This window comes from Amblyraja radiata, chromosome 2 (assembly GCF_010909765.2).
Source record: "Amblyraja radiata isolate CabotCenter1 chromosome 2, sAmbRad1.1.pri, whole genome shotgun sequence".
In the NCBI taxonomy this organism is placed as follows: Eukaryota; Metazoa; Chordata; class Chondrichthyes; order Rajiformes; family Rajidae; genus Amblyraja; species Amblyraja radiata.
In genome coordinates, this window is record NC_045957.1 from 70,356,255 (window position 1) to 70,373,847 (window position 17,593).

At 42.1% G+C, this 17,593-nt stretch overlaps 1 protein-coding gene across 3 annotated transcripts in view; it reads left to right on the forward strand.

Moving 5' to 3' along the window:
* Positions 1-17,593, forward strand: part of LOC116990615 (ubiquitin thioesterase otulin-like) — a 45,581-nt gene that overhangs the window by 7,680 nt on the left and 20,308 nt on the right. For 2 of the 3 annotated variants that reach the window (XM_033048489.1, XM_033048479.1), the window contains exons 2-4: positions 6,779-7,170; positions 8,533-8,751; positions 10,739-11,011. In XM_033048489.1, the coding sequence (XP_032904380.1) occupies positions 6,959-7,170; positions 8,533-8,751; positions 10,739-11,011 (704 nt within the window). In that variant the 5' untranslated portion in view covers positions 6,779-6,958. The remainder of the gene's footprint in view (positions 1-6,778; positions 7,171-8,532; positions 8,752-10,738; positions 11,012-17,593) is intronic. The other variant, XM_033048497.1, reaches the window with a different exon arrangement.

Consider the following 17,593-nt stretch of genomic DNA (forward strand, 5'->3'; position numbering starts at 1 on the left):
CTAACCCCATTGTTCAGCTCAAATCCTCTAGCCCTCGCAACATCCTTGTAAATCTTCCTTCTATCCTTTCCAGCTTGACAACATCTTTCCTGTAACATGGTGCCCAGAAATAAAAAAATACAGCCTCACCAACGTCTTGTACAACTGCAACATGACCGTCCAGCTTCTATACTCAATACTCTGACTGGTGAAGGCTGATGTGCCAAATGCCTTTTTGACCACTCTTATCTACCTGCGACTCCACCTTCAAGGAACCATGCACCCGCACTCCTTGATCCCTCTGCTCTACAACACTCCCCAGAGGCCTACCATTCACTGTGTGGGTTCTGCCTATGTTACACTTTGCAAAATGCAACGCCTCACATTTCTCTGTATTAAATTCCGTCAGCCATTCCTCAGTCCACCTGGCCAATCGATCAAGATCCTGTTGCAATTTTTCACAACCATCTTCACTATCAACAAAACCACTCACTTTTGTGTCATCAGCAAAATTGCTAATCTTGCCGTGTATGTTCTCATCCAAATTATTGATGTAGATGACAAACAGTAACGGGCCCAGCACCGAAAACGGAGGCACACCACTAGTCACAGACATCCAGTCCGAGAAGCAGCCTTCCGCCATCACCCTCTGCTTCCTGCCATGAAGCCGATTTTCTATCTATTCAGTTATCTCTCCTTGGATCCCAAGCGATCTAACCTTCCAGAGCAGCCTACCATGCGGAACCTTGTCGAATGTTTTGCTGATGCCCATATTTACAACATTTACAGCTCTGCCCTTTTTGGTCACGTCTTTAAAAAACTCAATCAGATTTGTGAGACACGATCTCCCATGTACAAACCCATGCTGACTATCCCTAATCAGCCCTTGTCCGTCAAAATGCACTGTATATCCTATCTCTCAGAATACTCTCTAGTAACTTTCTAACTACAGATGTTTAGCTCACTGGCCTATAGTTTCCAGCATTTTCCCTGCAGCCCTTCTTAAAGTTATATTTGACCAATTGGTTAGAACTAACGATGAGCAGAATAGTTAAAGGAGAGTCCGGGTAGACTTGGAAAACACACGACAAAGAATCATATGAGGTTATTTAACATAATTAGGTCACACAGACTTGATGGGTGATGTATTGCCATGGATTGAGTGTTAAATGGCCAAAACAGAAATGACCTGATCATTGTTGAGTTGGAAGGCCCTGGCTAATGGGGACATAGGAATTAGTGGCAGGTAGCTGCAGAAGATAAGACCATTTGCATCATATGCCACTTTGTTACTGATATAAAACTGGATAGCAGTAGGAGTTTGGAGTTTCTTTGGTACTGCCATAACAACATAGTGATGATTCAATGGTACTTTATTGTCACATGTACTTAGATACACTGAAATTCCTTTTTATGCATACAATTCAGTAAAAATCTTACTGTACATAAGCACAATCACACGCACGTACAAGAATGCAAGAATAGTAGATTAAACTGAGGCGGTACACAAGAGTCACTATGCTTCCGGCACCATCTTGTATACTTAAAATTTCAAAGTTGTTAAAAACAGAGTCTTATCTTGGCCTTAAAGGCCCGTTATCCTTGTGGCGGCGATGGGTCAGAGTTGTAAGGGTATGCCTGGTCTGGTGATGATGTTAGTGTGTTGCTCCATGTTGCTGCAGGCCGCATCTGATCCCTGCCTAGTGCAGGGCCTCCAGTAGCCCAGTGCATGAGCACATCGATTCAGACATGTTAATCTGCGAATCCACCAACCCTCTCCTCACACAGCCACCACTGCGCAGACTCCATGCACTGGAGCACCTCCCACAGTCCTGCAGCCAACCTCAGAACACCCAAAGTGCCTCCGAGGATGCGGGACGTGAGTTCCCAACCTGCTCACCGATCTTGAGTAACTCAGCGGGATAGGCACCATCTCTGGAGAGAAGGAATGGGTGACGTTTGGGGTTGAGATCCTTCTTCAACCTGACCCAAAATGTCACCCATTCCTTCTTTCCCAGAGATGCTGCCTGTCCCACTGAGTTACTACAGCATTTTGTGTCTATCTTTGGTTTAAGCCAACATCTGCAGTTGCTTCTTACACACCGATCTTGAGTGTCAGTCAATGTTACTTAACCTTCCACACTTTCTGTGATGCTTTTCAAAATGCCCATGAATTTCAAATAAAGCCGCACTTTCATTGTTGTCTTAAGGGGTTGGACAGGCTAGATGCAGGAAGATTATTCCCGATGTTGGGGGAGTCCAGAACTAGGGGTCACAGTTTAAGGATAAGAGGGAAGTCTTTTAGGACCGAGATGAGAAAATCATTTTTTACACAGAGAGTGGTGAATCTGTGGAATTCTCTGCCACAGAAGGTAGTTGAGGCCAGTTCATTGGCTATATTTAAGAGGGAGTTAGATGTGGCCCTTGTGGCTAAAGGGATCAGGGGGTATGGAGAGAAGGCAGGGATGGGATACTGAGTTGGATGATCAGCCATGATCATATCGAATGGCGGTGCAGGCTCGAAGGGCCGAATGGCCTACTCCTGCACCTATTTTCTATGTTTCTATGTTTCTATGTTTCAACTGGCAGCACTTTTAGTCTTGTCAGAACATAAGTTGAGTAGTTTTAATATAACCTGTAGGTTTTTATATGGCTGCATCCCTTGCATTTTTTTTTTCCTGCTGCTCCCTTTGAAGATTCTCAGCATGATTGATATGAAGCAGTACGTTATGGTTAATTGGGAGCTGATCTTAGGACAAAAAGATTTGAGCTAACAAAAGCAAGATTCATTTAACTTTTTTTTAACACCCCCAATAATCAATCGAGCCACACTTTGGCATGATAATGTACACAAGATAAAGGCAATAAACTGGATGCTAAAATCTGAAATAAAATAGGACATTTTGGAAGTTCTCAGCAAGTCAGGATGCAACGTTGGAATCAGAAACAGTTAGAGTTTCAGGGTGTTGACCTTTCATTAGATTTGGGTAAAGCTCATTGTCTTTAAGGTATAGAAAAGGGTGAAAGGAGAGAAAGACACTTCCCTTTGCAAGGCGACTCCGGACTGTCAAAGCCGCCACAGCCAGACATAAAAACACCTTTTTTTCCCACGAGCAGTAGCTCAACAACATCCAAAAGTCTGTAGCTTCCTTTTCCCTTATTTCATTCTACATATGTATAAATTATAATGATTTATTCTTAATCGTTTACTGTATATCGTGTTGTTACTTGCAAGCAAAGCACCATAGGCAAATTCCTTGTATGTATACATACAATGCCCTCAATAATGTTTGGGACAAAAACCCGTCATTTATTTATTTACGTCTGTACTCCAGAATTTGAGATTTGTAATAGAAAAAATCACATGTGGATAAAGTGCACAGTCAGATTTTAATAAAGGCCATTTTTATACATTTTGGTTTCACCATGTAGAAATTACAGCACTGTTTATACATAGTCACCTCCCCCACGCCTCATTTCAGGGCACCATAATGTTTGGGTCACAGCAATGTAATGTAAATGAAAGTAGACCTGTTTAGTATTTTGTTGCATATCCTTTGCATGCAATGACTGCTTGAAGTTAGCGATTAATGTATTACAGCCATCTTTAGCTTATGCTTGTTTTGGGGGCTGGTCCCCTTCAGTTTTCTCTTCAGCATATAAAAGGCATGCTCACTTAGGTTCAGATCAGGTGATTGACTTGGCAACTCAAGAATTGACCATTTTTTAGCTTTAAAAAACTCCTTTGTTGCTTTAGCAGTATGTTTGTGATCATTGTCTTGCTGTAGATTGAAACTCCGGCCAATGTATTTTGAGGCATTTGTTTGAACTTGAGCAGAGAGGATATGTCTATACACTTCAGATTTCATTATGCTACTACAGGGCTCGAAATTAACGGTTGCCCGGTTGCCAATGGCCATGTAAAGTCCCGCTGGGCAACCTAAAAGCCATATCATTTTGCACGGCTTGGCAAGCGAAGGAAAGCTTGGCTGATGTGGACAGCGGACGGCCTGATGCAAACTGTGCTGGTATTTCTCAGAGAGCTCCTGCCTTGCCCTGTGGAGTTGCTGCTTGTTTGTGAACCAGCAGCTCAGGCAGCGGATTGGCGCTCGACAACGCTGCAAATTGTTCTGTTGCTGTTGTTCCCTTAAAGGGCCTGTCCCACTTTGTAATTTTTATCGGCGACTGCGAAGCATCAGTGACGGTTTTACAGGCGCTAGTCACTGACACTCCGCTGTCGCCGAAAAAGATCGTAAAGTGGGACAGGCCCTTTAAGGGAACAACAGCAACAGAACAATTTGCAGCGTTGTCGAGGGCCAATCCGCTGCCTGAGCCGCTGGTTCACAATCAGGGCAAGGCAGTCTGTCGCTGCGGGTGTGCGCGATTTTGGCGCCGTTTAGAGGGGGGCGGGTTTAAAAAGCGATTTTCTCTAGGCTGTTCAAATCGAAGATGTTCAGCCTAGTTAATTATTAACGAAAAATCGCTGGAAGACCCCGTCGCAAAAGCTATTATTAGTTTTAAAGGCCTCGTATAATAGTTATAGTAGTTTAAAAATCAATCTCTAAACCCGCGACCACCGGCAGCTGTCAGGGTCGCATAGAGCAAATAATAGAAGGTATGCTGCTTATTTTTACATTAAAAAGGGCTTCTTAAGATCCCTTTATACAAAGTTTAATATTGCGATTAGCTCATTTTGGGCCCATTATATCCCGCAGTATTTTTCTGGGCATTTGAGGGCACAAATCTAGTGCAATGTGAACGTTCTAAACCAGCGCGTTCACAGGATCCCACTAGAAAGCTGATTTAAAATGGACTTTAATTTACAGCAATTGAACACTAAATTCCTTCCATTTGGCCTATAAATTAATGTAAATGAGATTTAAAAATCATGTTTTATTGTGAATTATTTATGAATATTATTTGGACACTTAGGCTATTTAAAAATGTTAATCATTTCTTAAGAAATGGATAGATGTTTAGATCTAGTAATTGAAGCCTGAAATTAGCTACACTTGGGTAACTAACTAATTATATGCTTTAATTTCAGGTCATCCAAGTAAGATTATTCTATATTTGTTTCAGAATGGTTCAATCTACGATAACTGAAAATTTCATTCAGTTCTCTTAATTTTTAAGAAGGTTATGGGCTTTTGACTGTCCACGATCACAGCTTTTTTGTTATGTCCATAGAAAATCAATAGGGAACAAGATGCTAATTTCCGAGTATGAAAATGGCCATAACTTTTTAAATACTTGAGATATGAAAGTGAATTAGGTGTCAAATTAAACTTCTTTTTATGCTTTATCTGATGGGATAAATTACAGACTTGATTTTTTAAATCTCAAATTTTTTTTAACATTGCTACATGATATATACCACAATGACATGCAGCAAAATTACAATACAGTATCTCAACTCTGTTTACACGTTGCAATGAATGCAGTTTCTATTATTTCTTTCCATTTCCAAACAAAAATGGGGTTGGATTATTCAGCGTATGATCAACCTCGGTGAGACCAAGCGCGGGCTTGGCGATCGTTTCGCACAACACCTACACTCAATTCGCAATGAGAAACCTGATCTCCCGGTGGCTCAGAACTTCAACTTCCCCTCCCATTCCGAATCCGACCTTTCTGTGCTGGGCCTCCTCCATGGCCAGAGTGAGGCCCACCTTAAATTGGAGGAGCAGCACAACATATTTCGCTTGGGCAGTTTACACCCCAGCGGTATGAACATTGACTTCTCCAATTACAGGTAGTTCCTGCTTTCTCCTCCATTTCCCAGCTCTCCCTCAGCCCACTGTCTCCGCCTCTTCCTTTCTTCTTCCCGCCCCCTCCCCCACCCTCGCATCAGTCTGAAGAAGGGTCTCGACCCGAAACATTGCCTATTTCCTTCGCTCCATAGATGTTGCCTCACCGGCTGAGTTTCTCCAGCATTTTTGTCTATCCATTCACACAAGTTCTGTTATCTCACTTTCCTCACTCACTCCCTACACATTAGGGGCAATTTTACAGAGACTAGTTAACCTACAAAGCCAATGCATCTTTGGGATGTGGGAGGAAACCCACAAGCTTGCAGGGAGAATGTGCAAATTCAACACAGACAGTGCCCGAGGACAGGATCGAACACAGATCTCTGGCGTGTGAGGCAGCAAGTCCACCAGCTGTGCCACTATATTTTGTTTTCCAACACACAAAAAGTTATATGTTGATAACTTTGGTTACTAAAAAAAAGAAACTATCTATTTTCAGTCTTAAATCTCTTAAGTGACGCCATGTCCCCCTTTACAGCTACTGTATGTTTTAATTCAGTTCAAGACTGGGGCAGTACATTGGCCATAAAGTTGCTGCCTAAAAGTGCCAGAGACCCGGAATTGATCCTGAATTATGGGTGCTGTCTGTATGGTTTGCTCCTTTTCCCTTTGATCGCATGGGTTTTCTCCGGGTGCTCTTGTTTCCTTCCACATTGCAACGGTGTGCAGGAACGTTTTTCAGACCCAACCCAAAACATAATATTTTCCTTTTGTGCAGAGATTCTGTCTGATCTGTTGAGTTACTCCAGCTTTTTGTGTCTATCTTCAGTTCAAACCAGCATCTGCACTTCCTTCCCACACACACAATACTATACGATAGAACTTTATTAATCCCAGGAGGGAAATTGTGTGTGTGTGTGGGTATATTTATTACACACACACACACACAGATATTAATTTGAGTATTATTTTGACAATTCCTGTTCAAATAAGAAATAGCACGCAATATGTTATTTTTGTTTTTTAATAGTACTTTTCTGTTGCAGATAAATCAAATCACCAATGTAATTGGTGAATGTCAAAAACCCAGGAGTGAGTTCTTACTTCAGGCATCTGATATCCCCTTCACTCGCCTTTAGAGGTTCAGGCAACAGTGTGCAAACATTGCATGACAGCTCAGTAGGATTGCCGGACAATCATGGATTACTTTTTTAGTAAAGATTAAAATGGGCAATGCTGTGTGTTGCGGATGGTCATATTGCCAAAGTGAGGTGGAATATATGGCTGAAAGTGAACAAACTTTACTGCCTGTTACCAATACCAGTTCATGCAAGACAAATGATGTTAAAGAGCAATCAATATCTCCTCAAAATTCAGAAGTCAGCGAGGATCCACAAGAGCCAAGAAATGGAACTGACAACACTGCGGAATGTAAAAGGTATTTTTTTTTTCAGTTCTGCTAATTTCATTGTTTACATCTGCTTCAGTACACTTTCAATGTATTAGCCTATAACTTGGTGATTTGATGAAAATAAATATGAACTCGTAGCCATCCAACAGAAACTACCACAAAAGTAGTATTTATTTCAATGCCTTTACGAATTGCAATCTTGAATAATTTTGGATATTAAAGTACTGAGTATATGGGATTGGGGATGGAGAGGTTAGCACAGAGGTGCAGCTGGTAGAGCTGCTGTCTCACAGCAGGCAGTGGACTTGCCTCCTGCACCCTCGGAAGTGCTCTGGGGAGTTGCGAGGCCAACTGCTAGAGGTGACCCGGAGCATGGAGGCTGAGCGGTGGCTGTGAGAGGCGAGAGGCTGGTGAATTGGGCTGCTGGAGGCCCTGCAGCAGCAAGAAGATCGCGTGATTCGGGCGCTGCTGGAGCCCCGGCAGAGGTCGGACAAGGGCTTGTATCAGACGCGGCCTGCAGCGGGATGGAGCGGTGGCGGACACACAGCATCACTGGGCCAGGTCAACCCCTGCCACACTGACCTTGCCGCCACCAGGACAATGGGCCTTTATAGCCAAGATAAGACTCTGTACTCTTATGAACTTTGAATCTAAACAGCTCAAGCTGGTAAAACGTGGCGACTCTTTATCTACTGCCTTGGTGTAGTCCACGATTCTATTGTGTGCAGTTTTGGTTCCCTAATTTGAGGAAGGACATTCTTGCTATTGAGGGAGTGCAGCGTAGGTTTACAAGGTTAATTCCCAGGATGGCGGGACTGTCATATGCTGAGAGAATGGAGCCCTAGGCTTGTACACTCTGGAGTTTAGAAGGATGAGAGGGAATCTTATTGAAACATATAAGATTGTTAAGGTACACAAAATTGCTGGAGGAACTCAGCGGGTGCAGCAGCATCTATGGAGCGAAGGAAATAGGCGACGTTTCGGGCCGAAACCCTTCTTCAGACTTGTTTGTTATTATTGATTGTTAAGGGTTTGGACACGCTAGAGGCAGGAAACATGTTCCCGATGTTGGGGGAGTCCAGAACCAGGGGCCACCATTTAAGAATAAGGGGTAAGCCATTTAGAATGGAGACGAGGAAACACTTTTTCTCACAGAGAGTTGTGAGTGTGGAATTCTCTGCCTCAGAGGGCGGTGGAGGCCAACTCAAGGGTTTTAATTGTTTGATGTAAAACTTAGTCAATGTACACTTTAGGGAAAAAGTAGCACTGTGATTAAAATATTGAAAATGCTGTTTTGTAAACATACACAGATGTCTACATTCTGAAAAATATGTCTTGATTGAATATTAGTATCATTAAAACATGATTCTATAATTTTCTAAAACCTAGCTGTGAAATAATTGAAAAGACCGAAGAAGAGAATGTTGGCACGGTTGTGAACAAAACAATGAAAAATTACAAAAACTACCAGCCATTGGATTCTGCGCCAGAAAAATGCGAGAGAGACCCGTTACCAGGATCTGCAGAGGGAAGACATTTGTTTGATTTGGAAGATTCTAACAAGAAGGCAAAAATAGCTAAACAACCTCAATGTGATTCGAGTGATGGGTGGGTCCTCTGTTTAAGCTCTGTGGCCAGTTGATTAATTGCACTTTATTTTTGATCATTTGTTTTTGCCTTCCATAACCTTGCATCTAACAAATCAACCTCCCTTCCATTGACTCAATTTACACTTCATGTTGCCGCGACAAGTCCACAAACAAAATCAAGGACAATTCTCATCCTGGTCACTCTGTTCCCCTCCCCCATTGGGCAGGAGGTACAGAAGTGCAAATACGCACACCTCCAAATTCAGGGATAGTTTCATCCCAGCTGTTATCAGGCAACTGAACCATTCTATCAACAACTAAAGAGCAGTCTTCAGCTACTACCTGCCCCACTAGAGACCCTCAGGCTATCTTTAATCGGACTTTACTGGACTTTAGCTGCAATAAACGTTGTTTATCGTGTATCTGTACGCTGTGGATGGCCAAATTGTAATTATGTATAGTCTTTCCGCTGACTGGCTAGCACGCAACAAAACTGTTCCTTGGTGCACATGACAATAAACTAAACTAACCACTTTTACAAGGATTACAAAGACATTTATTAGCCAAGTATGTAAGAAGAACATACAAAGAATTTGATTTGCCATTTTCAGTCATACCAAGAAAAAGCAACAAGACACACAACTACATAAAAGTTAACATAAACATCCACCGCAGCGCACTGTGATGGAAGGCAATAAAGTCTTATCTTCTCCTCTCTTCTCCCACAGTCGAGGCAATTGAACCATCCTTATTCGGGGTGATCGAAGCTCCCGCAGCTGACGATCGGATGCTCCCGTGTCAGGGTGGTCGAAGCTTCTGTGATTGAAGCTCCCGAATGCGATCCCTGGCAAAGGAATCGCCCGCTCCACGATGTTAAGTCCGCAGGCTCCCGTGGTTGGAGCTCCCAAAGTCAATCCCCAGCAAGAGGCCGCCAGCTCCACGATGTTAGGCCGCAGTGCAGACGGAGATATGACACGGGAAAAGTTGCAACTCCGTTGTGGAAAAAGATTAAAAAAGTTTCCTCCACATAATACAAAACTAAAGATACTCTAAAACATACATTTAACACCAGACTAAAAACAACAAGAGAAGAAAGGGATGAGATAGACTAGTGGCGAGGCTGCCACCTGGTGTAAACCCTTTGAAGTGACGAGGCTTAGTTTTGACGCCAGAAATAAAGGAATAAAAAGGCAGCTGTGCTACCTCAAGATGCTACATTCCATATAACATGTGATCTGCTTGACCGGTTCAGAGAAGATAGGAATGTGGAGCGTCAAGATGCCAGCATGAGATCAAGTCAGCAATTCACTCTGATTGCAGTCATGGTCTGCTCACACTCCACACTTGTGGCACAAGCTGGGTGTTCTCATGCTAACTCCTTCACCAATGAGTGTCCTTCACATTCTGTGCCCAGAGAGTAAACATACATTGCAGGCATTATTTTGGAATCTTGGGATATCTAATGGCATCGAAAATCTTACAGTTACTGAGTCTAATCTCTTCCCCTGATATTTAATCTGCTGAATTGGGTACCTTGTTTTTTATTCCTTTGCCACCCAGAACATTCCTGCTCCCCTTGTATCTCTTTCTGCTTGGCCATCTTAATTATTAGTTAACCATGTTATTATTAACCATTGATTAACATGTGTAACCATTAGTTAATCTTAGTTAAGATATAACTGCTAGTGCTGTTTTCCTTTACATTGGATCTGTTGATTTGAGAAGGATAATTACAATAGGATGTGGTTGTAATTGAGTGGGAAAAAAATCCTGTCTATTTAATGGAATATGTAATATGTGTTTTAATTTTATAGCAAGAGTTAACAGTTCTGTGTTTCTTGGATAAATAGTTTATTGATCAGTGCTGTTTTGACCATAATTAATTTCATAGATAATAGAAGCATGACTGAGTCATACTTGCAAGCCAGACAGCAGTAAACCTAGTGCTGTTGTTGCCTTGGTTTTGAAATATCTTTGTAATGCTTATTTGTTTTTTGCGTTGGTAGAGACCATGAAAAATGGTTTGGTCAGACGCAAGTGACGATTCACGGGGATGAAACCAGAGCAAAAAATCTAGAAAGTGAACAGTTGGATTTTGGAATAGAAGGGATGAGGAACCACCAGCAAAGTGAACATATCAATACGAGTGTGAAAGCAACTGAACAGGTTTTTAAAGAACCAGAATTATTGGAAATGAAAGATACCCTCTTTAAAAGTGATATTTCCGTTGCTGCGGATACTGATGTTCATATTGTCTGCAATCAGGAAGAAAATGATGGGTATGTTGCAACTTGGATTTTACTTTGCTATTTACTGGGTACAAATACCAACATTTTCTGAATTGACTTCAAAGCTAGGCATTTTTTCTAAATAATGCAGCGTGGAATTCAACGTAATTCTAATTTACAGTCGAACAGAGAAATATAGAATTTTGGTTTAAGTAAACTCAGCTCTATCTTGATGGTATCCTTTGTACATTTCTTGGCCTTATGAAAGTAGGTCTGCAATGAGTATATCTGCACCTAGCAGAGGAAAAGGCAATTGTCATTGCATTCATTTTTCATGTTCACTGTTAATCCTAAACCTGTGGCATCTTTTTCATCAGACGTGCCTTGGAATGGTGCCTGACATTTATTTGACTTCCACTTTGAAATGTTAGTGTACTGTCATGGCTGTAAACTAAAGACATGACTGTTGATATAGTAAACGCTCATTATAAACATCCTTTTATAATGGTTTTTGATTATAGCGACTGTTATAGTCCGGAGGGCAGAATGAATAACAACTTACATGCAGGTTGCCTGGATCACGAGAGAGAGATTTATTACCCAACATTCCCTGCTTATATTGAACACCAACTCATTAACATATACATGAATATGTATGAATACATTACACTGCTCTCCTTTTTTTAAGTATTAAATCTAAGTACTCAGTTACACTTTTGTTGTTGTGATACTTGATTTAAACCAGTATTTATGAAATCTTAAATGATAAACATAATATATTTATTTTACATATCTACACATTTTCGTTTTACTTATACAGTGAGTTACTTAACTTACAAACCTAATCTGACTACTGGTTCACGGTTCCTGCCTGATCGTCTAACAGTAACAGGAGTAACAGGTTTAGGTGTTGACTCAACTGTTGGCTTGTTTGGCTCTGTTTTAGTACCCTGACTTTGACCAGAGGAATCTGTTTCTTTGTCTGTACTAACTGAACTTTGCTTTTCAATCACAGTGGTCTCTTCCAACTCACTTTCAGATAAAAAAACTCAGGGATTAGGGCTTCAAGTTCAGTTTTTGGTTCATCTTTGGCTGGAATCATTTGATCAACATGAATACTTTTGATCCTATCTCCAACTCCAACTAAGTATCTTTTTGTTCCACACACTTCCACTATTTTCCCAACATCCCATTTGTCTCGACTGGACTTGTTGGGAGGACTAAGAACACGAACCTGGTCATCTGGCTTGAAGTACCTCTCCTTTTTGTGGGAGTCAAAATGACGTTTGTGACTTAATTGTTTTTATTCAACTCTCAAGGCCAAATTGGGTTGAACTAGATTTACGCGTATTCTTAGCCTTCTCTTCATCAACAGTTCTACAGGTGAGTAACCTGTTGTTGAGTGTTGTGTGGTTCTGTACTTCAGCAAATAACTAGTCAAACGATGTTGCATGCTGAGTTTTGAACTACCCTGCAAAACCTGTTTCTTGAGAGCACATTTGACTATTCTAACAGACTTTTCCGCCGCCCCATTGGAGACTGGATGGTATAGGAGAACGTGTGTGTTTTACACCATTCCGCTGCATGAACTCTTTGAACCGTTCTGAACGAAACTGAGGCCCGTTATCAGAAACAAGTTCTTCTGGTAAATCATGGCATGAAAAAATTGATCTCAACTCATCTATGGTACGCTCAGTAGTAGTGCTTGACCTCACATGCTTAACCTCAATCCATTTGGAATGACTATCTACTATTATCAGAAAGTGATCATTACCTTTTTCACAAAAATCTACATGAACTCTCTGAAAAGGTCTACTTGGCCATGACCAGGGTTGCAGTGGTGTTTTTGGTGGTTGACTCCGGCAATTTTGGCAGACACTACATTTGCTCACCAGTGACCCGATGTCACTGTCAATACCAGGCCGATACACAAAACTTCTGGCTATTGGACTTCATGCTTACTATGCCAGGATGTTTGGCATGAAGTTTATTCATAATTTTGTTTCTCAAAGAGTCTGGTACAACCACTCTGTAGCCCCATTTAATGCATCCCTGCTCACATGATAATTCATGGCGTCGATTATGGAAAGGCTTCAGCTCTGAGTTCAGAACTGAGTTCAATCCACTATCGATTTCAGTCCAAACGTTCAATGTCTGTTCATAGACCCACTTCAGCAAAGTGTCTTTCTCTGTTTCTGGTGCAATTTCTGTTGCAGTCACTGAAAAGTCTTCATCTACAACTTGCAGTGTGTAGATTGAGTTCTCACTTCCTACGTCAGAGTTCTTGTGGGGCAACCGGGACAACGCATCTGCAACTATGCGTTGCACTTGGAGCTTCTGTACTCCACCTTGTAGTCATACTGGGACAGCAAAACTGCTCAGAGCTGCATCCCTGATGGCGCCATGGAAGGTATAGCTGACTTGGGACCAGTATCACTAGTAATGGCTTGTGATCAGTCACTAGGGTGAATGGTCTGCCGAGAAGAAACTGATGGAATTTCTTGATTCCGAACACGATGCTGAGTGCTTCCTTTTCTATCTGTGCATAATTACGTTCACTCGGTGATAGGGTGCGGGATGCAAAAGCAATAGGCTTTTCCTGTCCGTCATTCATTACGTGGGAGATCACTGCACCTACACCATAACTTGAAGCATCACAAGCAAGTTTCATCTCGCGTGTCGTATCGTAGTGAACAAGAAGTTTGTCACTTGTCAAGTTTTCCTTGCAGATGACATATACACGTTGCTGTTCCTTTCCTCACAGCCATTTCACATCTTTTTGTAGCAGCTCATCTAGTGGCTTTAGCACAGTTGCTAAATCTGGAAGGAATCGTGCATAGAACTGCACCATCCCAAGGAATGATTGTAGCTCCGACACATTGTTGGGTTTTGGAGCATTCACTATTGCTTCCACTTTCGCCTTCACAGGTTGAAGTCCGTTGGCGTCTACTTTGAGTCCAAGGTAGACCACCTCTGACTGCGCAAATGCACATTTACTTTGTCGCAGTTTGACATTGTGGCAGTTCAGTCGTGTGAGAACTTGCTCGAGGATTTCCAGATGTTCTACCATGCCCTCTGTGAATATCAGTAGGTCATCCTGGTTGCACACACAGTACGTTTTGTCTTTCTCTGTTTCTGGTGTAACATTTTGTCCGTGACAGACTGGAAAATTTACCGGGAGTATTTCACACCATAGGGCAGCTTTGTATATGAATACAAGCCCTTATGTGTGTTGATAGTCAAGTACCGCTGACTTTCCTTGTCAACATTGAGTTGGGCGAAAGTGTGAGACAAATCCAGTGTAGTGAAGACTCTTTCTCCGCTAAGTTCTGCGAACAGATCTTGCGAGATTGGTAACGGATATTGTTCGTCATCAACGGCTTGGTTGATTGTGACTTTGTAGTCACCACATAGTCGAACAGTTTTATGAGCCTTGGGTACGGACACAATTGGCGTTGCCCAGTTACTCTGGTCTGTCTTCACGAGTACTGCATTCCACTCTAACCTGTCGAGTTCTTCCTCCACTTGTTGCTTTAGTGCATATGGTACAGGTCTTGGCCGACAATACACAGGTCTCACATCTTGTTTAAGTCAAATGTGTGCAGAGTTCCCTGTTATTCCCGTGTAACTGTCAGCAAAAATGTTTGCATGTTTGCTTATGACGTTTTCAAGACGTGATTTGGACAAATCGACGCTGAAAATGTTCTTCCAGTCTAATTCTATTCTACTCAGCCAATCCTTTCCAAGGAGGGTTGGTTTATTTCTGTAGCTGGCCACTATGATGGGCAGTGTTACTGACTGATCATTATGTTGAACTTTACAGTTCATTTGTCCACATGTCTCCAAAACTTCACCCGAGTAGGTTCTCAGCTTGACCTCTCAAACAATGGTATCTGTGGATACTTTGTTTCGTACAGGTCTTTGCTCATGACCGAACAATCTGCTGCCGTGTCAATACACATATCGATTAACTGTTCATTAATCAATAGTTTAGTTTGAAAGTCCTTGCCTTGGCTGGTTGTAAGCTTATCCATGTTAGTTGCATAAATGGTGTACAACCCAAGTTCATTTCTATCTGGGTTCACCTCCATGCTGTGAACTCCTCTCTGGTGTTGTCGCTTGATTCTCGCAGATTGTTGGTTTCCTGTTTTAAGTTTGCCCCGACATGCTGAGGCGATATGGCTTTTCTTCTGGCAGTTAGAGCACTTAGCCATTTTGAACTGACAAAATTGGGATGAGTGATTACCGTTGCAACGATAACAACTGGCTGAACTCGGCTCACCGCCATACTTTGGTTTTGGTTTAGAGCCTCTTAGTTTGGCCATAGGCATTGCCTTGTGACTAAAAGGCCACTGCAGTCCGTGGTGGATGAAACTCGCAGGCATTCTTTGATGCCATCTCCATTGTGGTGGCAATCTTGCTTGCTTTCTCGAATGTGAGATCTGAAGTATTCATGAGTTTGGACTGAATTTGTTTATTCACTAGACCACAAACAAATCTGTCGTGTAGTGCGCGTCCGAGAAAGGTTCAGAGAAAGTTACAGTGCAAAGTTAAGTTTTTCAAGGCAACAATGTACTCATTGATTGTCTCATTTTGCTTCTGGTTTCTAGTGCCAAATTTATAGCTTTCTGAAATTTCCAGAGGCTTTGGGTTGAAGTGCTCCTCCAACTTCTTCATAATGTCATTGAATGGCACGTCTTTTTCCTTTATGGGCACAAGGAGATTCGCGAGTGTGCCGTTCACTTCAGGATCGATCTCCGTGAGCAGAATCGCTTTCATGCGTCTCTATCTCTCCTTCAACTCTAATCTCCAATATGTTGTTTGCCGTTAAAAACATGTTTGCTCTCTCCATATAGGAGCTGAACAGCTCTCTATTCTTGTAAAACGTGCCAAGGTTTCCGATAGCCCGTGGACGCTGCCATCGTGTCGTTCTCTTTTTTATTAAAAGTCCATTCAAAAACCCCGATTTCCTGTCTGTTCTGGTATAACAATTCACCTAAATCTTAGCTGTACAAATGCTAATCAGCTTGAGGAACTTGACAAAAAAAAATCTTATACAATCCCAAGGACGGCATCTTGCCACGTAGACACAACATAGAGATAGCCTGACAAACTCTCGATGATTTATCCAGCTGCTGTTTTAAACTACAGTCCCCTGCATAGAAGGATCTGCAGCCTATCGTGTCCAGCTTCCAAACAACTGCGACACAACTCTGTATTTTCTGTTTAAAATGTTAAACAATACTGCTTGTTGCAAAACAGTCCTGCACTGTATTTAAAGGATAAGTTCACAAACTCTATCCCATCCTCATTGCCAATTTTGTTATATTCCGGACGGCAGAATGAATAACAACTTACACGTAGATTGCCTGGATCACGAGAGAGAGATTTATTACCCAACATTCCCTGCTTATATTGAACACCAACTCATTAACATATAGATGAATATGTATGAATACATTACAGGGACCTTCTGATCTTCACCATGCTGGGCTGCCAACACCACCCCCAGCCCACACCACATCCCCGACCTTTTCCAGGCCGCACCTGTTACCACCGCCGGCCCTTGCCTGCACTTTGGCCACACTTAGGCCGCGGTAAATGACTCTGCCGATTTTCACACCTCCCTAGCCGCCATCAAGCTTGAGCTGTCAACTCACCTGGATTTCAGGCACAGTTCCAGATCGAGAGTCGAAAGAAGAGTCTCAACCCAAAATGTCACCTTTCCATGTTCTCTCAATATGCTGCCTGAAGAAGGGTCTCGACCCGAAACGTCACCCATTCCTTCTATCCAGATAGGCTGTTTGTCCCGCTGAGTTACACCAGCATTTTGTGTCTATCTTTGCTGCCTGACCTGCTGATTTACCCCATCATTTTGTCCTTTTGTGTATTAACCAGGATCTGCAGTTCTTTGTTTGTTTTTTACTACTTTTACAATGATACTATATTACCCAGTAATCCCTTACTTGGTTATAGCAAACAATTGACAATAACAAGCACCTTTCCCCCCCACCCCAAGGTCCGTTTTAATGAGGATTTACTGTCCTGGAATCTTGAGCAAAGAACAAGGTTCTGGAAGAACTTAGCAGGTCTAGCAGCATCTATGGAGGGAAATGGAGAGATGATGTTTTGAGTTGAGCCACTTCCTCATACTGATGGGGTGGTAGGGAGGATAGGTGAAAACTGACAGTATTATCCGTGACTATCCCATACTGCTGGCTATCCCAAATAATCTACATTGATCATAGATACAAACTGTATTTTGCAACCATGCACAAAAGTCTCAGAAATGGCTCTTTGGATCCTCATCCTTGCCTTCCTTACCCTCCCCAAACCCTACCTATCTGGTTGAGATCTGTCCCACTCCACAGCAATCATTCATTTGGTTGCCGATGTACCATATCCCACAATTAGGATATCAATGGAAAGGCTGTCTAGAATGGAAGTAGATTGGAAATCTCTCAAGCAGAATTCAACTGAAATCAAATTTATTCAGTGGATTGAAGAATTTGGATCATCTTCCAGAAGAAAGTAAAAAAAAGACCACTGATGATTTGCAAGTAATCTGAGAATATTTGACAAGCTCGCTAGTGAATGACAGTTGGCTGAAGTTAAAGCTCATGGAATTGAAAC